At 42.6% G+C, this 20,645-nt stretch overlaps 6 protein-coding genes across 7 annotated transcripts in view; 5 read left to right on the top strand and 1 right to left on the bottom strand.

Annotated features, from left to right (window-relative positions):
* Positions 1-158: 158 nt before the first annotated feature.
* Positions 159-3,957, bottom strand: LOC128301833 (LITAF domain-containing protein-like). 2 transcript variants are annotated; one of them, XM_053038471.1, is made up of 3 exons: positions 3,584-3,957; positions 1,921-2,195; positions 159-1,248 (listed from the first exon to the last, which is right to left on the bottom strand). In XM_053038471.1, the coding sequence occupies exons 2-3, from the start codon at positions 2,193-2,195 to the stop codon at positions 1,143-1,145; spliced, it is 381 nt and encodes a 126-aa protein (XP_052894431.1). In that variant the 5' UTR covers positions 3,584-3,957; the 3' UTR covers positions 159-1,142. The 2 variants fall into 2 exon arrangements, with proteins under 2 accessions (XP_052894431.1, XP_052894432.1); XM_053038472.1 differs by having other exon boundaries at positions 3,612-3,957.
* A 503-nt stretch (positions 3,958-4,460) lies between these two features.
* Positions 4,461-5,445, top strand: LOC128304309 (eukaryotic translation elongation factor 1 epsilon-1). Its single transcript, XM_053041481.1, has 4 exons — positions 4,461-4,598; positions 4,653-4,865; positions 4,938-5,033; positions 5,107-5,445. Exons 1-4 carry the CDS (start codon positions 4,518-4,520, stop codon positions 5,257-5,259), a joined length of 543 nt encoding a protein of 180 aa, XP_052897441.1. The 5' UTR covers positions 4,461-4,517; the 3' UTR covers positions 5,260-5,445.
* A 2,466-nt stretch (positions 5,446-7,911) lies between these two features.
* LOC128304598 (protein trapped in endoderm-1-like) lies at positions 7,912-9,366 on the top strand. The gene is made up of 4 exons (XM_053041801.1): positions 7,912-8,044; positions 8,157-8,524; positions 8,615-9,108; positions 9,189-9,366. Exons 1-4 carry the CDS (start codon positions 7,912-7,914, stop codon positions 9,364-9,366), a joined length of 1,173 nt encoding a protein of 390 aa, XP_052897761.1.
* Positions 9,367-10,107: 741 nt separating this feature from the next.
* On the top strand, positions 10,108-14,414 carry LOC128302015 (uncharacterized). The gene is made up of 2 exons (XM_053038724.1): positions 10,108-10,157; positions 10,299-14,414. The coding sequence occupies exon 2, from the start codon at positions 10,318-10,320 to the stop codon at positions 14,047-14,049; it is 3,732 nt and encodes a 1,243-aa protein (XP_052894684.1). The 5' UTR covers positions 10,108-10,157; positions 10,299-10,317; the 3' UTR covers positions 14,050-14,414.
* A 338-nt stretch (positions 14,415-14,752) lies between these two features.
* LOC128304238 (RAB6-interacting golgin) lies at positions 14,753-16,400 on the top strand. The gene is made up of 4 exons (XM_053041398.1): positions 14,753-14,890; positions 14,961-15,381; positions 15,456-15,596; positions 15,669-16,400. Exons 1-4 carry the CDS (start codon positions 14,815-14,817, stop codon positions 15,934-15,936), a joined length of 906 nt encoding a protein of 301 aa, XP_052897358.1. The 5' UTR covers positions 14,753-14,814; the 3' UTR covers positions 15,937-16,400.
* A 2,190-nt stretch (positions 16,401-18,590) lies between these two features.
* The window catches only part of LOC128302027 (sodium- and chloride-dependent neutral and basic amino acid transporter B(0+)), a 48,599-nt gene continuing 46,544 nt past the window's right edge, over positions 18,591-20,645 (top strand). The window contains exons 1-2 of the mRNA XM_053038739.1: positions 18,591-18,661; positions 18,754-19,027. The gene's annotated coding sequence lies outside the window, so the exon portion shown is untranslated. The remainder of the gene's footprint in view (positions 18,662-18,753; positions 19,028-20,645) is intronic.

Raw genomic sequence — 20,645 nt, 5'->3', positions numbered from 1 at the left:
ACTAGTACTTAATGAACATACTGCTTATTAACTCCTTTGTTCCTAATAAACTATGTATCAATGCAGATAAGGAAACACACACATTGTGATATTATTATCAACATACTACTACTAATCTTAAAGAAGATACAAAACCATGCCGAACGTACCAATTAAAACTTTACACTGATAATATTTTTATTTACGTTAATATCATTTCGGTTTGTTAGACGAGTTTTTGCCCTAGCAGTTAAATCAGATTTATTTGTGAGGGTTCCATCAAACGACCAACGTTGAAGCCAAATGTTTGCCGACATTGTATACTCGCAATAACACGACACGGCCAAACGCACATGGCACATACCCTTACGCGAGCGTAAATCAACTCTTGTTTCCGAACAATGTGTTAATATATAGTACTGTACTGCATTACTTGTGAACTTGTGAACAAATGTTCACGCACAAACCGGAAAACATAACACTAAACTATAGCCATTTACCAACACACTTTGCTCGAATCCGTAGCGCCTCTGTGTACGTTCTTAAAAAAACCAAACATCGATATAAAGGGTAAGATAACGAAATGAAGTAGAAAAGTGCAAAAGAACGAACCAGTAATCAATAAGTCAGATCGAAAAGATGTTTAGTACACATACGATACGCGTTAATTGTTAACCACATCCTAAGGTTTTCATAATACACGCATACACACATAATTGATGTGAGAATCCGAAGTGCGTCAATAAAGGCTTGAATTGAAGCACACTCGACGTCGTATAGTTTTTTTTTTGTAAGACTTTATCGCGCCTTATCTATAGCCACCGCTAGTTAGAACCCATCCCCGTTACTTCCTATTTGCCCTAGAGTTTTGCTAATCGTCTGCAAATCAACTACAATAATTCATGATGCACTTAGTACACGTGGGTAGTGGGTAGTAGAGTAGCTCAAGTTTCAAGAACACAAGAGGACACCGACCGAGTCGCTGTGAAGCATATTGGATTTGGAATCGTTAAGCACACACACACACACATACGACATAATCTGCCTGTTTCATGCTACATTTGTGTTCCTTTCGTCGCACGAATCTTCCACCGTAACGCTCGATGTATCAGTGTGTACACTGGATGGCGGTGTACGCGACCACAGTTAGGCGCGCCGGGTTTTTATCGTCTATGCCGTCCCAGATAGGCTTTACAGTGAGGACACGTATGATGCACATCCATACATTCATCAATGCAGCACGGTATTAGGCAGCATCCCAACCAGCATCTAAAATGGCAAATTAAGAAATATCACTTATTATTGTCCAGCAACTTTGGGAAGCAAATAGAGCTTGTAACTCTGTACAGGAAAAAATGCAAAAAGAAATCCAATGCAATGAATCAATTAGATTAATTCTAATATTCTAATTATTCTACTTATTCCTTTACCAAATCGACACTTTTGTAGGGTTTGCGAGTTCCACATAGAAATTTAAAGATCTTATTTATAGGATCCCATATTCTGTTCAGAGCTCGCTCGAATTACGAAAAATTCTATCATCGGTTGAGCATCCTAAGAAAGCATGACATTGTTTGAAAAGTGTTCAATAGCACCTAAGGTTTAACGGTAAGCCATCTTGTTCGATGATAATCAAAATGTCTTTTTCGTTGTCGTGTTTTCTGACTCGTTGATATGCAATCTGATGAAACTCCTCCATGTGATTGCACAATTGGTTTGATCTTGTCGTATATAGTGATCGTTCGCTTAATTCACAGAAAGCTTTACAAAAAGAATCAACAATTTGCCAGCTGAATCCAAAACAAGGTAATGCAGCTTATAGAGTTTTCGATTCTATTTGAAATAGCTGATAATGGACTAGCTTGTGTTTCACAAGAATTGTAAATCATCTGCAAAGAAAACGAACACGTATCAGTCGGCATGCACGGCGACGAAACCTACCCAAACAGTGCGATCAGGAAACCGGACACATAAGCGATCATTCCCGGCGATGTTGTTGTCTTGGTGTTGACTTCCGAATGGCAGCTGGGACATATCATGTGTGTCGACTGCGGACCGATCGGTACGACCGTGGTAACGATCTGTGCCCCAGTCAGTACCGGTTGCTGCGGCGTGAACGGGCTGGACGGTGGTACACCTCCGACAGCCTGCGCGTAGCTCGGTGGTGCCGATGGCGGTGGCACGAATCCGTACGGTGGTGGTCCATCCTTAGTCATCTGCGAGGAAGAAAGATCAAGAAATCAAACGATTAGTACGATGCTACCAACACATCTTGACATCTGGTTGTGGTATAAATTCCAGCTAATTGAAACCCAGCTGGTGATGTGCGTCAATTTAAGTCGAATTTTGCAAGCTTATAGCTGAATCATCAACGTTACCGAAACTGTAGATCTGTGCGCTACTTATACGGTTATTGTTGACCAGGGACAAAAGGGAGTTGCGTTCGTGGATGAACATGCGACCCTTAATTTGTCGCTCGCTAAACATGCAACCTTCAAGAGCAAGTGGTGGTGAACGAGCTACCAAAGTCACGCTTGGCCACCAACTCGAAAAGAAAGACAAATTTGTAAGCAAATTTCTTTGTGCGTCAATTCTACGTTGCTCTTTGTGAGCCGTTTAGTTGAGCAAACGTTATTTTTATGATAACTATCGACACATAGAGCTTTCAAATCCGATTATGTTGTTTACTTGCTTGCAGCTATTTTGGGTTTTTATATAACTAATCTAAGCTTGTGCCTGTATAGTACAAAGAAACGGAATGTATAAAACAGTAGCTGAACGTTCCAATGATCTGTATAAAGCAAATTTTATACAACTGAATGGAAGCAACGTACAGAAGATAACGTTCGCGAGAATTCCATTCGGCCGATAAGGAACTGATGAAATGGCAAACAAAATAGCGACACGCAAGATCACCAATCGGTACGAATTGCTTTGCGTTGGCAAGGGAAATTTCTGTCTAGTGTGTAAATTATCAACAAAAATTTCGACACAACTCCCACACGCACACACGTACAAGGCCATTCGACCAATTCACATCCGAAGGTCTTTCGCTCGCAGCTACTAGAACTTTACAGCGAACTCCCCGGAACTCTCCGCCGCTTCTTTGTGCCTCTTTGGACCAAACCAACGCACCCGTACAACGACCGTTTGGTACACCTCCACCCGATCGGGAGTTCAATAATTAGCGTTTTGCCTTTGCACATATCGCTGTAAACCACGCGTGCTTGTTGTTTTATTCAATAAGCACAGGTGAGCTTGACATGGCCCACACAGTGCAGAGCGCAACACAAACACGGTCAACAACGGCGAACAAAAAAAACCTAACCCTGATAGATGCTCTCGCTTCCCGACGCCATGGTTTACTTTGACTGGTTGACGTAATTCGCACCCGTACTGGTTCCCACTCTGCTTTCAATCCGTGCCGTTTTTCGTCGTGCTCGGGCTGCTTATAACGCACAGAGACGAGTCTGGCACATCTTCATCAACGCTTATCAAACTTAATCCGTTCAATCATTGCTGCTCGTTCAATTGGGCAGATGCACAATGCCTTGCATACGCCAACCAGAATCCGTCCATTTCTTGCTAGCAGCGATGTTATTACCTTTGTAATTAAACCGTCCTAAACGCACCCCGATTACTAGTTCGATGGTTTGGTTGAAGCTCCTTCGATGTGATGAATTGCTTACTTTCGCGACACCGTTTCACTGTCCAGCGGAATGTTAATATAGCGAATTGATCCGATCGATGGCGGTTCTGTGGGAAATGTTGCCCCCTTATTTGGAACCAGTCTTGGGCGAAGAACGACTCGGCGCTAATAAAAACACTCGAGAGCTAACGGCAGTAAAAACGTTTGCACGCACTCTTTTCAACGCTTCTTCACTGCTTGTGTATATGACTTCATAGCTTGTATTTTTAGCGCTATGTTTCGCGATTTTTTCCCACTTGTTTCGTTCTTCGTCTCTTCTGCTGCTTGGAATTGCGTTGTAAACAGGCCGGGGGAAAGAGAAGAAGAAGTTTTCCTTGATGGGAAAGCTGTCAAAAGCGCTGCGCACTGTGGGTATTGTCCAAATAGGTCATTTTATTGAGGTTAAATGGAAATAAATGCTATCAAATCGAATCACTAAAATTTGGCAATGTTATTTCAGGTCTGTTTGCTAAAAAACATCAATTTAAAGGTTTTAACAAAAGTACCAAAGTATATCTTGATTCAAGAATGCCTCAGTCGAACAAAACCATCCACCATCATTTCGGATAAGTTTTGCGTTTATTTCATGTTCCTATGGAACCTGCTCCAGTATTTTGCTCATAATACTAGTTAATTAATTTATCAAGGCATTTGTCATAACATTTGTTCCACTATTTACATAAATAAAGCGATCTAAAATAAAATACGTGAACGAGCCCTTCAGGCCAACCCTGGGAAAACCTTTTTGACAGCACCGGTATTTGACAGCCAAATCGAAACGTTGCCGAAATAAAAGAGAAACATTCAGTTTTCCTTCGGATCGCTTTTGAAACTGTGTTGAAACCTAAACATGTGCAGCGTTGATAATACGAAGCGTATTGCCACCTTTCTCGAGGTGCCACTTGGAAAAGTGGGATACAATTCCGAAAAGGTATGTTCGTTCTCAATGAGCATATTCAAAGCTAACGCTCATGCTTCATTACAGATTCTAACCAGGACCAAATCCTCCTCGGAACCCAGCATCTCGGGATTTTCCTCCATAGTACAGTCGTTGATCCGCGAATCGAAAAAGTCTTCAGTGCGGCAGATTCATTCGGATTTTGAGACGGAATGCCAAATACTGCAGTGGCTAGACTATGCTGTACTGTTTGTGGCTCCGTCTAACAAGGATAAACACACGGCCAAGAACCTGCTGGAAGTACGTTGCCTTATAGCGTCTTGGATATTGCAAGGTTATATTAACCAAAGATATACTATTGTCTTTTTCAAGGAACTCAATTTCTACTTGCAATCACGATCGTACTTGGTAAACGATACTCTCAGCGTGGCGGATGTTGTGGTTTTCCATACGATCCACGAAACTATGGTATGTTTTAAAACATTGCGTACATCGCGTCAGGATTTCTCATACACCGATCGATGTTTTCTACACGTTACAGGCAAATCTACAACCACTCGAAAAGGAAAACTTCCTAAATGTATCCCGTTGGTTTCATCATCTTCAGCAGCTGGAAGAAATTCGTCAAGGTAAACTTCTGCTGAACTTTTCCACTCTGCAGCTATTGGAATGGGCCACCGGCACTCACACCTAAGCTTTCAAAAGGGACGATGTGTTCCAACAGTCAAGAGGACATTTTTTTTGCAAATGCTACACCACTTTGACACGTGTCTACCATGTTCGATTGGTCGTCGGATTTAAAGGTACGGTAACGTCTTTTTTAATGTCCGAACTAGAAGCAGTGGCTCATATTGATATGTAATAAATTATTTGAATATTACTTTAATTGTTAATTGTTAAAGATATTTTATTTAAATTGTTCAATAGCTTAAGCAAACTTAACACACTATCGTCGAAACGGATATTAACAACATTCGCATGGATTGACGCTTATTCGCAGGTTCATTATTAATCCTATGTCTATTTTCTGGCAATTGTCATTGCCATGCTACTGTGCACACTCATATTACTCGGAAAATTGCAGTTATCAGCAATTCAGGCACGGTTCACGTGTGCCAGCGATGTGTAATCCGAAATCAGATTCGACTTGAAAAAAATCCGGAGCTTCAAAATATTTTAGGATTAATTTTTTTCTAAGTTTGTCAGTAATTTTCTTTGATCTACCAGCATTTTGTTTTCTACATAGTTTTATACTTTTGCAGTTCTAATAGAAAATTTTGCAGTTTTCCTTATGTTTTCTCGTAGTTCTATATGTCTTGACATACAGCATAATATGTTTTCCTTCAGTTTTATACAAAGTTTTCTCAGTCAATTTTTTTCACTAACAATATAGTGACGCAACTCGAAAGGTTGAACGGAATATATCGTAGGTGGAGCAACCTGGAACTATATAAACGGAATAAAGTATGAGGCACACATTGTTGTATGAGAGACAAAACAACGAAGGGCAATACCGCTGGTTCAGGTCTTCACAAAGAACGAACCGGTTCGCTCAATTTCATACAAATGTAATGATTTACCCAACCCTAATTGATAACCAACAGCTAGCTAAGAAACGACCAGAATACCTGATCATCTGGCGACCTAGTGACCTAGAACATCTTGAAATAACGAAGAATCAACTCCCAGTTTCAAAAACGTTCCTTCTTCTATAAAAAAAATTTTAAGCCAAACTTCATATATAACATAAAATATATTTCACCAAAGATTTCTGTTTTCGTTTTCCAATTTTTAATTGCAGATAAATATGATTAGTCTGACTCTTTTATAAGATCACGCGGGAGTATAGAACATAGACGCATTCTTGGAACATGTTTCGTAATACAAAATTGAAGAACCGCGAAGATATCAGGCTCTCGAATTATGCTTTTACTTCCAGTTTCCCCCACCTATCGGTTGTTTGTTTAGAAAAAAAAAACACCACACACTTTATGAATGAATCCGGCTGAAGACGGTACCAGATCTGCATCTTGTGCCGTTTGCGACGCGCTTACGCGGCCCTATGTTTTATTGCACTGAAGCATAACAACTACTCCCCCGAGTAATCCCCGACTTGGGGCCGTGTCGTGTTCGTCGAATTCTCAAGAGCATTCGTCGTGAAACAAACCAAATGTTTGAATCACTTCGATTCATGCTCCCGGCGCATTGCGACGTCTCCGTTCAAGAACCGTTTGCTGGAGTAGTGCTTCTGCCCGCTGCCACTACGCATGGGCTCTTGAAGGAGAAAGGAGGGAAGATGATGAGGAAATACAAAAAAAAACACACTCCACACATCTGCATTCCGGGTGTTTGCGTTCATTTTGCCGGCCAGCTTTTTCCCATCGGCCGGTTTCAGTTCATTTGCTCAGCTGCGCCCATCTCCCCCGGCCCTTTACGAACGGCTCCGCGCTTATCCGCGGCGGCATGGTGGGGCCTATATGGTAAACGCATCTGTTCTGAACATTTCTCCACCAACTTCGCATTGTTGCATGGCGATGTTTGGTTGGTGTGTTTTCGCTTCTCACTGTTCGGGTGGTATATGGTGTTCTTATTACACACTAGCACTCAAGCACCCTTCGACTTATCTTCCAGCCTAGTGGCGCGCATTATGCGAGGGATGTCCGAGGGCCGTTTAATCGCGCACCATACAGTCTTCTCTCACCCTGCATCCCTCCGCAACACCCGTGCTGATCGCGTGTTACGCTCGCAAGTCTTCAGAATCCCATCCCTAACGGGTGGTGTCTTGTACGTCTTTGGAGGCGTTCTTTCGTTTTCATATTTATCACTCTCACTTTCGCATCCAGCCCACTAGCGGGTCCGCTTTTTTCCGCTCGGCGCGCCGGGCACAACAGTTCCGACAGCGGCATTGTGTGGTGACGCTGGTGTAACGCTCACGTTTGGTGCTCGCAAGGAACCTGTGCTTTGGCATTATCAAAAATTCGGTTTGTTTGCTTGACGCCAAACGGAACGGTTCCGTGCGAATGATCGTGTACGTCTGTTTGCATATCGCCTCCGTTAATGAACGTTTTGATCCGTGCTTAATCAATTACGATCACCCACGAAACTAGGCCGATCGCTTCCGGGGTGATCGCATCGGTTTCGTGTTTGCGTGGCTGTGCGTTACCACGAGAAACGCATTGTTTGAATGTTTCTTAGTGTGCTGCTAGTGTCCCAGTGCCATTATGCTACACGTGCGTGTCTCTATGTGGTTAATATAGCATAATTTAATTAACTCCATCAGCTCCCTTGGTGAAGCATCTCGTTGATCTCGCCTGAGCAACAAAAGTAAGGCGCCAGAGTTTAAACCATGAGTAACGACTCGATCGGAAATCTCAGCGACCCGTTCAGCTACGCAGCAGAGGATGGCGTATTCTGCTCCAAGGAAATATCGATCGTGGCCGCATCGAGCGCTACCTTTATCGCGGTACTGGGAACCATCGGTTTGTTTGTTGTCTATTTATATCGGAACCACTTTCGCACCGTTCAAGTCGTTCGGTTGGAAGGCGCCTCTAACATTCTGGACGGTTTCTCTTTTGTTTCTGTGCCCGACAGGAAATGTGACGACTTTGCTGGCGCTCGGTCGAAACCGTCCGGTACGGCAGCGGCGTCGTCAACCGACCACCGCTTTCGTAATGTCGCTGGCCACCGCCGACCTACTGTTTTGTGTGGCGGTCATGCCGCTTATGGCGCTTCGTTACGGTCGCCGAAGATGGCCATTTGTGTCCAGCAGTTTGTGGTGCAGACTGTTCCCAGTGGCACTGTACGGTACGGTAGCCACTTCCGTGCTAAGCTTGGTGGCGCTAACCGTCAATCGGTACGTTCTGATAGTGCATCCCAATTGGTACGGATCGGTCTATCGGACGCCCGGAATGGTACCACTGCAGCTGGCAGTTTGTTGGGCCATTCCGTATGGTTTGATGGTGAGTAATGGCTTGATGTTTGGACGTGAGATTCTTAAACCCTTTAAAACTTCTAATGAAAATGTCTTTACCAACGCTCACTATCGGCAGGCTCTGCCACTATTTGAACTTTGGGGTCGCCTCGGATTCGATCGCCGAACATTCTCCTGCACAGTGCTACCCTCGATCACATCGGCGGGGAATTTTTCCGCCAGCCCAAAGAAATTCATCTTCATCGTGGGATTCGCATTACCGTTCTGTGCCATCGTGCTGTGCTACACGGCCATCATAGGTGCAGTTCGACGACAGCGCCGCAACATGCAACGATATTCGGCCAAACCGTCGGTTGCGGCTCCATCGACGCCCGGAACCATTGCCGGGTCGAGTAACGACGATGATGAGCGGCATCTGACACGAACCACGGCTGCTATATTCGGGTGCTTCATGCTTTGCTTTCTGCCGCTTACGATCGCCAATGTGCTGCTGGAGGGTGCTGCAACTGCTGCTGGCGAGGCTGGCGATGTACACGTGCTGGCATCGATCCTCACTTGGCATTCGGCCGTACTTAATCCCTTCATCTATGCGCTCGGTAGCCGGCATTATCGGTTAGTCGTTGATTAAATTTGTCACGCATTTCAGTTATTTGTATGCATTTTGAATTAATATGTGATCGTTTTAATTGCAGAAACGCCTATTGGGCTGTTCTTCGCTGTTCTGATTGCAAAAGCACAAAATCCCAGCGAAGGATTACTTTCCACAGAAATCAATCGCCTATGACGCCTGGCGCAACGAAGTCTACTAAAGTTGCAAGTGGTGCTGCGGACAATACGGGTAGTGGAACACAAAATAACTCGGAAGTATGATAAACTAAAAAACAAAATTATCCAAAGATTCCAGTACGTAAATTTAATAAAATCCAAATTTCTTGTTTAATTTTTTTTTTAATTTTCGATTAGCTGCTTACAACTAAGTTCGGTGTCTTCTTCTAACTAATATTTTCACATTTTTGTACACACGATTCAATGGTGTTGTAATAAGGGTTTCAATCTAATACAGCAATGATCATGGTAGGAATCTCATCTGGAAGTCCTAGCATTGGTAATCGGGTAAGCAATAATAATCGGACATGAAAAATAACTTTCAATCCGATGTTTTATTTCACGCATTAATTGAAACATTTGGCCAAAATAAACTTCAATTCAAGGATATTTAGTCCTAGCATTGTTAACACACTTTCCTTATCGTCTCGATCAAGTTTTCCAAACTAAAATAGAATATCGTTGCTACAACAGTTTAGGCATGATCGAACATTTGCTACCGTGTGCAGGCACCTTAACATCGTTTGACAGCTGTAAATTACAAACCAAAACAAACTTTGTAACTACCAGATTCGGATTTTACAAGTCGATGTGATCACAACGCGATCGTGGGTGGCGAAAAGCAACATTAGTGCGTAATAACAAAACAAGAGAAGTTGTGAATTACTTCATGACCACCCAGGAAGCTGAATTCTGTCGAGTGAAGCAAAGCATATCTTTGCCGTACACGTAGCAGTGTGTAAAAGTGTTAACGATTCTGCAGCCAGCAGAGTTTTTACTCGTAAAATTGAATTCAAACGCTTCGAGCACGCATCTGTTGCGGTCTAGTGTTGAAGGTAATGAAGCCAAATTATCCGATAGCATTAAAATAGAATTTGGTATTAGTCACAGAATCGTTACAGTTCCGAGAACGAACGACAGTGCCATTACAATTATCTTCTCGGTATTCATTATTTACATGATCTTTATTTTCAAAGCTTGCGTCACCATCGAAGAATGGCAAATAAAGCTTCAACGGATGGAGTTGTTTTTCAATACCGCTTGTGTTACTACGTAATTGGACTAGTTCACGATAAATATGATTACTCCGTACTGTACGAAGGGAATGAAGACACCTACGGTGCAATGGATGATGTGGTCTTGAAAATTAACCGCAATGGCGAGGGGGCGTACAACGAAGGGCTCTACCTTATCCAAGCAAAGCAAACCACCGATGAAACAAAAACGCTGTCCATCCAGGATCTACTACTGCAAGACAAAAAAAGTAGTGTTGCGAAGTACATAGATGCATACATCACATATGCAGGATCAGAAACATGCAAGCGGGATGGTGCACCCACGGAAATGATTTATTGGACGACGAACGATCTACACGCAACGACAAAAAATTTTGTTGAAGAGCATATCAGCACTGAACCACATTTAGTACTAACGATCGATAGTATCAAGAAGTACCGGATAAAAGATTGGAAAGCACTGTTAATGTTCGACATGGCACAGAAGCTGGCAAACGACTGCAAAACAAAATCCCCCAAAAAAGATTATCTAAAGCCGTTTACGTATTTGGACGAATCGGTAACAGCGGCAATTGCATGTGAAATTCTGGAGCTGGTAGATCAATCCACTGATTCGGTGCCGAAGGTAAGATTTCGGCAACAGTTCCTACTGGACGCTCCATGTCTCTCCGAAAATACGAGACAATTTCGAAAAAGTTTTGAAGTCGCATGCGAAATGATATATCCCAAAGTTCCAACGTTCAACATCGCCAGCCTAAACTCAGTCACATTTCCAACTGACGTATTCAGTGTGGAAAATCTCAACGCATCGAATACTAACTCTGTGGCGTGTAGTTTTCAGTACAAAGGTTTAACGGAGGAAACGTTAAACTGGTTCTTTGAGCACTTTATATATTACGTTTGTGTACCCAAAGATGAAACGATGGTGAAAGCGATAAAGGATTTATTCGGCGATAAATTCGATGAGAAAATGTTTGAGCGCTATTTGATAACTGAACCACGAAAACTTGAACTAAAGCAAAAGAAAGCCAAAAAACGGGTACCGCAGCAGGACTGTTTCATAAGCAAAGCGAGCATAGAGTTGTTATTGAAAATGATCGAGCTTAAAGGTAAGCTAGTTGTACAACCACCCAAAGGTATAGAATTTAAAAAAGAAAGTGTGGAGGAACTTAATGCCACGATTAATTCTTTGCGTATCGGAGAGGAACGTGAATTAACGTTACTGTCGAAAACGAAAGTAGCATGGACAGCATCTCGGATAACGAAGGAATTCGCTAATCAAAACTCGTTAGCTGTAAGCAATGAGACAGGTTTGCAACAATTGCTGGAGGCATTGGCGGCTATTCAAACTACTCCGTTCGGAGAGGGATTAATTATTGGTGAAGTACAATTCATAATACTGCTGGATTTGCCAGATATTGCACTTTGCTCGAAACAGATCGTGGAACAGTTGGTAAAGGAAGTTAAAGTAATAGCAATCGTTTCAGAACAAACCGTTAGTACCATGGTGCCCAATGTAGCAGATGAGATAGAACTGGGCGACGTGACCGTGGACTATGAACAGCTCGAAATTAAGTCAATATGTTTCGATGGCAAAAAGTTACCGGTATCAAACTTCCTGACAAGCGCAGCTATTGACAGTATTAAGAAGGTTGAAGAATTAAGTACGCTTACAGATATAACAGCCAAATCGGATGTCTACATTTCCGACGAGCGGCATTACATCGATCGTAACCTGCTGGGTGAAGATGGAAAGATAGTAACACATACCGAATTACTATCCCGTGCAGCGCGTACTGTGTCAATTATTCGTGACACAGCTGGTCAGGGAAAAACGACGGAACTGTTACGAATCGGCGAAGTAGCACAGAACGTGGATGGGGTTATATGCATGTTCGTTAGAGCCAAAACAATCGCTCATGTTATCATGCAAGACGACAACATATCGGCTTTGGTTGGATTGCAAATGCTACAAAAACTGCTCCACATTACTCCCCAGAGTGCATTTGTGGATGAGATCGTTCAACAGTGCCTAGAAAAAGCGCAAGTGTGTTTATTAGTTGATGGATTTGACGAAGTGGTGGAGCAATATCAGAATGCTGTAATCAAATTTTTAGTGAAAATGCTACAGCATGCTGCTTGTTGTTCTTTGATAATTGCTACAAGGCATGAATCCAGCTTTAAAGTCATTAATCCAGCCCAAATACCAGATTTAAAAAAAGCTTTCAAGAATGCTTCCTACTACAGCTTGGCACCATTTCCATACGATCAATATTTCCAAAAGCTATGGCTAAGTGATCCAAACGAGTTGTCGCCCGATTTGGAGCAAAATGTGCAAATTTTCATTTCCAACTTTGACCAGCTACTAAAGGGTACCGGCTGCAAAGCGTTCCTGGAAGTGCCTCAGCTGTGCAAAATTATGGGAACTATTTATCACGATCGTATCCGCAAGCCCAACATCCAATGGCACACGAATTACGAAATCGGTTCCATCTTCGATACATTCGTGCAGAGCCAGTTGGAAAACACGTTGCGTGGCAAGTTCGACGAAATGGATAAGCTGCACGTGTGGGCCACTAACTTGATAAAGAGCGAGTATTACACGAAACATGCACAGCTGGCGTACGAGCTAGAGTACAACTGCTACAGCAATCCGGACCACTACGAGCAGCTACAACGTTTTGGTCTTGTGATGATTCAGTTCGATTCGTCCGAAAGCATCAATTTTATGCATCGTACCGTGATGGATTACTTCCTGGTGCGTATATGCATGTTGGGCGACATTGATGAGGAAAATTTCCACTCCTTTCTGAAGCGTTATTTTTGCGTATCGCGTGCAAACATTGCTGATAAGTTTATTGATTTCTTTCTGCACGATGCACAGTGTCTTTCGTCGCGCAAGAAAGGTATCATCAATTCGTACCTGTACAGCGGTCATAACATTCTGCCAATGTGCATTAGAATGGCGCTAAATAATGCGACCTTTAATACGCTGAGGGTACTATTGTCCGTCGCTCAAACAGAATTACTAAGACCCTTGTGTTTCCGATTCGGAGCGAGCAGCAGTTTGCAGGGAAATAATTCAAACGAAATCAATCTTAAGCGGCTCGGAGAACGTCAAACGCTCCTGTTGCTGGAAACGCTGAAACAATGTGACGATGAGTATGTCGATGCGCAAGATGATAACGGTGACCTCAGCATACTTGAACGCATGCTGTTTGAAGCGAATCCCAACGAAGAGGATACATTGGAAGTAGCTATTAGAAAACCATTCCCGGATGTTTTCGATTGGGTTGTGGCGTACTGTATTGAACATTTTAACCAGCAAATTGAACGCTACCTCCTGGAGCGTATTCCAAGATACGCACGTGCAATTATCAGACACTGTTATGCGGAGAATAAGGAAAAAATTATCGATAAATTATTGCAGCTCTGTAAAACTACATTCCGTGGTGAAAGTATTCGACAGTGGCTGCAAAACTTCGATTTGCTTGGAGAGCTTCTGGACAGTATTGAAATTGTACCGCAAGGAAAGGAATTTAAGGAAGCTGATCGTATAGACTTAACACAAAAAATTCTTGCGTTATTGGACTCTTACCTAGGCGAAGAATCATTGATTACTGTAAAAGAGCAATCGAGCGAAAGATTCGATAAGTTGCAAAATGAGGCTATTAAATCCGTGTTGAAACTATGGATGACGAATGACAAATAAGCAAATTAACTTGTACTATACTTATTTATAAAAGCATCATGCCATTCATCCGTTTTGTTGGCCTGCTGGAGTAGTCTTCTGAACCAGTCATGATCATGCGTGGAAGGAATTGCAGGTTGATTCGTTCGGTGTCATTATAATAACCAGCCTAACAGAGCTTTTTAGAGCTAAGTCTAATTGATTACATAAAAATTATGTCATTACCAAAAATCCTTCTGAGCATTGTCAAATCAAGAGGCACTCTCACTGCTATTAAACCGACTTCGAGGTATTCTGGCGATGGAACAGTTAACAATATACGCAATTAATGAACAAATGATTTAAGAAATTGATTAAAAATATATATTTATAGAATAAAAATGTGTGACGTAACAAATTGTATTATGCTCTTTGGTTTGTGTTTAGTTTTCGGCGTTTTAGAATATCATTAAAAAGTTTATCTTTATCAAGAATTCTTGTTGCCAGTTCATTGAGAATCATTTACTTGAGAGATCATGATTATTGATGGTTTATCTTTAGAATTATGCACGCTCCAGTGCTCTTTTTGTTTCAATCTGGTTATAATTTGCGTAACAAACGGTAAAATCAATTTTTCATGGTAATGTCGGTAATGTCTTGCTTCGACACACCTTTCTTCGATATATCTTGTCTAGCGCAACGCGTTTTGGCAGTTTGCGCAAGCCTTGTTTGACAGCGTCTACGTAAACAAACTGCAGTCGAGGACCTTCCGAACGGAGCTGTTGAATTTACGGGATTTTATCAAAAATGTCCAAACAATTTGTTGGGTTTTCTGACGATGATATCTTCAAGATCACTCGACAGGCGGGTGGCAAAGAGCCGGGTGAGTAGTGTTTGTAACTCCACTATTTTAAGCATTAAAATTTGTGAGCAAAATGGGTCACTCGTTCCAGCGAAAGAACTGTCGCGTCCCCACAGCAGACAACCAAAAGTACCACCGGGCGCGGTGAAATTTGTTCCACCACCATCAACAGTAAACGGCAACCTCAGTACCGTCAGCTGTGTCGACACAAGCATTTATCCTCAACATCCAATCCAACAAGCTGTTGCCTTTAAACCGCTACCAGTTATGATGAATGGTCCGGTGGATGAATCAATTCTAGTACTTCCGAACCTACCAGCAACGTTGGGCAAAAATTCCGAACCAACTGTTGCTACCAGTTCGCCAGGTGTGGCCGGTTTGCGAACCAATCTGAACGATGTGCTCACTCCATTCAAAGGCATGTCGTTGAAGGATTTTGAACAGCAACGAAAAATGATGGAAGAACAGAATAGGCAGAAACGGGACATTCTTCATAAGGCTATAGAGCAACAGTAAGGCCGTGTGGTTCTGCGTCTGAATACTATCTACGAGAATATTAATTTCCACTAACATTGTTCTATTGCAGTGCACAAAAAACAGCAGCGGAAGCAAGCAAAATCCAGGAGATTAAATCCGAACTCAGCAAACTAGACTCCGAGCTGGCATCGGATGTAGCAATTTTACGCAAACAGATCGATGCGGCGAGCCTGCACTTTTCGAGTGTTGAGTTAGTTGAATGTTGTATCTGCCCATGATATTTTAACCAGCTAAATCAAAACCTTTCTGCTTCTTATTTAAGGAAAAATTACCTTAGCATAGAAAATCTTTTCCTCAAAGCGAAGGTCGAGCTTCACCAAGCGTTGGAAAAGAAGGAAATGTTAACCGAACATTTGTGTGCAATCATTTCCCACAACGAGGAACGGAAGGCGAAACGTTTGTCCGAATTGATGGAGAAGGTAGGCATTTCGGTGACAGATCATTTTGACGACACAATCAATGGAAACAGCAATACGGGTGCAACGGACACTACCACCGAGCCAGACAGCATCCAGTCGGCGCGCAATTAAAACTGTTTCTTAATAGATAGGTAAACTTCACGCTGTGATACAGCATACGAACGGTGACGCAGCACCACTAACAAAACAACCAAATCTGATAACAAAAGAAAAAATCTCGTTGAAATTGAGTCCCTTGGACTTATTTTTCGGTACTTCCAAGACAAGACTTTAATGCACGATTCCGGGAGAACACTTGCCTTTAACGCATTTTAACACATTATTCTATACTATGCATTTTAAACTCCGTTGTATCTTACAACAAAGTAGAGGATAGGAAAACAACACAATAAAAAGCAATGTTAGAGTTAATGATTGTACTCACGAGCGCCGCACACTAAAGTATTGTAGGGTATTGCAATTGTGAATCAAACCTTGCCAGGAGGTAATGGTGATTTAAATGGACAATAAACGATATTATACATATTTTCTATAACATTTTACACGCTAACTTTCAATCGTTTTCTGTTCCCGCAGCGCAGAAGATACTAGGAATGAAACCTGTTTTAAATTTAAAGGATTTGCTAGAAACAATAATATGGTGACTCGTTTTTTTCTTCACAAAACACAAGACTAATTTTATAAAGGAAGGTATTTATAGATTATTTGATGGTATTTTTATTACGACACAAAAATATATGTCTTTCTATCGCATTAAAACGTTGAATACAAAGAAATTTCAACTGCTCCTATCACAAATCTCTTCCGGTTATCTGTCGCAGAACCAATAACGGAATTGTGAGGTACTGCTTAGAAAGCACATTAATAAACATTGATACCGACGTTTATGATCGCATTTGCGGACGGACACAAAACTGGAACCGTAGCAATGATCAGGATGCAGCAAATCTTAAGCGAATGAGCGAAAGCAAAACTGAAAGTGAACCATCTCACCAGTTGCAGCGTCTAAGCATGGGAGACCCCACACACGGAACATGTTTGATGCGTGCAGAGAAGCGTCTACGGGCATCGACGAACTGCACCTAATGAGCGACTGATGACGCTGCTACAGGGATAGCCTGGGTAACAGGCAGTTGAGCTACTTCGGCTGCGTTTGTTGCAACTCTTTCTTGAGCTTCGCTTTTGCCATCACGGAGGATCGGTCCCAATTGCTCGTATACAGGTGCAAGTATTGCACTTACTTGCAGTACCAGTTTTTTTCCCAAACGGTCAAATCACCACCGCCGTTCGGCGGTAACATGCGACGCCCGGCATCATTAAAAGTGCATTCGATCGAGAATGAGAGTTTCTGGGCCGCGTATTAGCAGTGTCGCTTATCGTCGCTTAGTGCGTCGAGAGATGCGTTACATAAAGGTGAAGTTTGATTTGGATTTCTTATTTAATTGACTGAAAATACTAGAGCATGTAATAACTTCACTCGATAAGTGCAATAAAAAACTGAAAGGAGATTCAAAAACACAAACTGTTGATATAATGCTGAGGCCATGGCATATTTTTCGATATTACATTAGGCAAAGTGAAAAGAAAATACCAAAAATCGCACAACTTCATTTCTGGCCATTCGATGCGTATCCTGCGACATATGACACACGAAACTGCAAAAATCGATCGTTAACATTCAAATATGAAATGTGAAGGATAGGATAAAATAGGAAATGGGAGTGTGTTTACCAACCAGGCACATAGTAGTTTGAAATTACTGATTTAAAGTCAACATTAGCAATTAGTAATTTAAATATGCACCGCTACACAAAGAGACTTCAACGGACTGCAAGTTTAAATCAACTTAATTTACCGTCCGCTCTGCATTTGCTAGGCTCTCGCTCTATCGCTCTCCTACGCACAGAAACGACACTCTCATTGCATTGCAGCTCGTTAGGCACGGTCTACACACGCTATGCACAGGTTGAGGAGGCGCAATAGAACGTTGAATGTTCGGACATCTGCGAACCGACCTCTTTCTGTTAAAATGATTTCCAACAGAAAGAAAAGACTATTATTCAGGCCCCGGTTAATCGACGTTCTACTTTACAGTATTCGTAAAGATTTAAATGGCTATAGAATGACCTTGGGCCAACGAAATGGGCTAGCAAAACACCCAGCAAAAACAGGTGTAAATGGGAAAATTTGAGTATTTTAGATCGTTTGTCCCACAGGTAAAACTATATTCCAGAGGATAGATAGGATTGTTTATGTATTTCTATACACAAATTAACGAAAAGAATCTGCTTCAAAATAGTTAATTTAATAATCACGTGAAGAAAGAAAGCAACGCTTAATCAAAGCAATCTTTGGGTAGTTCGAGAAACCCCAAACCCGATGGTGTTGGGCTGGCAAACCTGATTATCCTACCGGTGGCTCTAATTCCAAGTAATTACCCCTCGGTTAGATAATCAAATCTGTGAATGGTTCAGGTGGGATCCGACACTGGTCCTGTCGTGTGAGCAACCGTGTGAGAGGGCTTTACAACTAATTTCATAAATGGTTCCGAAGTCGTTTCAATCTGCGCCAAACAATCATTCCTCTCTCTCCTTCTTTCTCTCGAGCTCACAACAAACACCGTTGTGTGAACTGCGCTTTAGCTGCTCAGGTGCACCGGAGAGCGAAAAAAACCTGTACAGTGCGCGTCGCGCGATCCTCCACAGTGTGTGGAACGCACACTTTCATTTTACTCGCGTGCTCGGTCGGTTGTGTTTCGGTCCGGCAGTGCTGCTGCCTCAAAGCAAAATCAAAACAATTGCAAACGAGTAAACAATACGACGCCTCGTGTCCGAATGTGCGTGCGTGCGTGCGTCCTTGGTGCCGTGCCGTAAAGATTTGTGAATTGGTTTTAAAGTTTTTCTTGTTGTGTTCTAACTGCGTACACAGGTGCAATTGTAAAATACCGAAAGGATGCTTTTCAGTGTGCAGCAGCTTTTTTTAGGCTGTGCAGTGCGTGTGCGTGTATGTGTGTGTTCTTTTTTCTATTGGTCCGTAGTGTATCCGTTCCCGCGTGTTCGTTCGCTGCATCGGTTAAAAACGTATCATTCTTGGCAAATGGTTTAACGTGAGAAAAATCGTTGCTCAAACGCGAAACGTGCTCCGCGTGCCGCGCTTATCGCAAGTGTGTCTGTGGCGTAACGATATTTCCAGCGTCAAGTGGGTAGGTAACCGTACGGCGAGGCTTCTAGCTAGAGCGCACGGGCTATGGCGGTGTGTTCGGTTGGTTGTTTTTGCGTTTCCCCATATGCCGACAGGGGACCGGGCGGGGGGGGAAGGCACTAAAAGTAATAGCGGGCAGAACACACCACTATTTTTACGATAATTGCGTGCCTCTTCGAGGGTGGCTTTTTTGTAGTTCGTGGCTGGTGATAGAGGACAGCGAAAAGATCGAGCGCTGTTTATTTTTTTTGTCCGCGAAATTATTGTACTGACGACAAATGTGGCCACGGTGGAGGAGATTCACGGATGTGACGAAATACCTTGTCAGCGCTCACAACAGCTACTAGCTGTACTGCTGAGTGGCATTAAAAGTGGCGCAGATCCTACATGTCGTAGTGGAACCAGCTGTTTAAACAATACTGTGAAACAGATGCGTTTTCAAGTGTGTCCCCTGAGCTGCAAGGTTCAATTCTACCCTTAAACTGTTTTGTATTTTACCTTTTCTAATCGAACCCGTTGAAGGAAAGGGAGTTGAATGGTTGCCCAACCAATCAATGCTTTGATCCTTGAGCTTTGCAAATGTCCGATAAGACAATAGGAGCGAAACGTGATTATTTGTAAGCAAGTGGTAGTGACGATCACGGCACCATCCGCATCATCATCATCAACCTTCGTCGCCGGTGTTTGAACGCGTAAAACCTTCACCATCACCAGCAACCAGTGCTAGATGCGCGGTGTACGTCCGAATCGGAACATCATCCGCGTCTCCATTGTTGGGTTTTCAGTGGTCTATCAAGTGAGAAAAAAAACCAACAACCACCACACTTATCCACGTTCGAAACGTGTGCGGTGTTACAGGCGGATGTGTTTTATGACGTGAAAAACGGTTTCCTCATCTCCCAAAACGCTCCCAATCCTTCCTCCGCTGTCGATCATAAGGTGTCGCATGTCGCACTCAGCGCGATCGGACGGGTAACGAGACCCTCCAAGTGCGTGCTGGGCAAACCGATCGAAACCGTGGCTCATTTCGAGGTCTAATGAGGTCCAACGTGCCGCGCCGCTGTCTCCGTTTCGATCCGTGTGTGACTGTTTGGGGCCTGCGTAACGATCGATCGATCCCAAAACCAACACACGACTGAAGCAATCCGATCCGGTGACAACCGAAGGTTTGCTGCAAGTGTGCGCCGTTCGTAAGGGTTGCCAACCACCAGCACTGTGTCGTGTGCGTGGCGTATTTGTTTGTGCAATTGTGTTGTGATCAGCCGCACACAACGGAAAGCAATGATCCTGTGAAGTTTACACGCAAGTACTATAAATGCTGTAACGAGCGCACGATGATCGTCGATTGATGGCTTCATTTTCTACTCTCACTGCGCAACAGAAATCACAGATCGATCGAACCGTTGGCGAGGATTATTTGTCAGGTAAGATTAATGTACAAAACATTTTATCATTATTAATTTATTAAAGTATCAAAAGAACTATCGTTTAGACGTTAAATCGTATGGTATTATTGGTATTGAAGTTTCCTACTGTTTGAAGCAATTTTATTTAAACAAAAACTTTTAATTGATATTTTCAATTACTTCAAATCTGAAAAATATCGTAGAAACTGTAAA

The sequence above is a fragment of the Anopheles moucheti genome, chromosome 3 (assembly GCF_943734755.1).
Source record: "Anopheles moucheti chromosome 3, idAnoMoucSN_F20_07, whole genome shotgun sequence".
NCBI lineage: Eukaryota > Metazoa > Arthropoda > Insecta > Diptera > Culicidae > Anopheles > Anopheles moucheti.
Note: the sequence above shows the minus strand (reverse complement) of the source record. Positions and strands in the feature narration are given on the sequence as shown.

What these genes read in the sequence shown, in the direction of transcription:
- LOC128302015 (XM_053038724.1), top strand. Translation starts at nt 10,318, where the DNA reads ATGGCAAATAAAGCTTCAACGGATGGAGTTGTTTTTCAATACCGCTTG.
- LOC128301833 (XM_053038471.1), bottom strand. Translation starts at nt 2,195, where the DNA reads ATGACTAAGGATGGACCACCACCGTACGGATTCGTGCCACCGCCATCG. An exon ending in TTCCTGATCGCACTGTTTGG is followed by an intron (nt 1,249 to 1,920) that starts GTAGGTTTCGTC and finishes TTGCCATTTTAG; the next exon opens with ATGCTGGTTGGGATGCTGCC.
- LOC128304238 (XM_053041398.1), top strand. Translation starts at nt 14,815, where the DNA reads ATGTCCAAACAATTTGTTGGGTTTTCTGACGATGATATCTTCAAGATC. An exon ending in GGCGGGTGGCAAAGAGCCGG is followed by an intron (nt 14,891 to 14,960) that starts GTGAGTAGTGTT and finishes CACTCGTTCCAG; the next exon opens with CGAAAGAACTGTCGCGTCCC. An exon ending in CTGCACTTTTCGAGTGTTGA is followed by an intron (nt 15,597 to 15,668) that starts GTTAGTTGAATG and finishes TTCTTATTTAAG; the next exon opens with GAAAAATTACCTTAGCATAG.
- LOC128304598 (XM_053041801.1), top strand. Translation starts at nt 7,912, where the DNA reads ATGAGTAACGACTCGATCGGAAATCTCAGCGACCCGTTCAGCTACGCA. An exon ending in CCATTCCGTATGGTTTGATG is followed by an intron (nt 8,525 to 8,614) that starts GTGAGTAATGGC and finishes CACTATCGGCAG; the next exon opens with GCTCTGCCACTATTTGAACT. An exon ending in CTCGGTAGCCGGCATTATCG is followed by an intron (nt 9,109 to 9,188) that starts GTTAGTCGTTGA and finishes TTTTAATTGCAG; the next exon opens with AAACGCCTATTGGGCTGTTC.
- LOC128304309 (XM_053041481.1), top strand. Translation starts at nt 4,518, where the DNA reads ATGTGCAGCGTTGATAATACGAAGCGTATTGCCACCTTTCTCGAGGTG. An exon ending in TGGGATACAATTCCGAAAAG is followed by an intron (nt 4,599 to 4,652) that starts GTATGTTCGTTC and finishes GCTTCATTACAG; the next exon opens with ATTCTAACCAGGACCAAATC. An exon ending in CGGCCAAGAACCTGCTGGAA is followed by an intron (nt 4,866 to 4,937) that starts GTACGTTGCCTT and finishes GTCTTTTTCAAG; the next exon opens with GAACTCAATTTCTACTTGCA.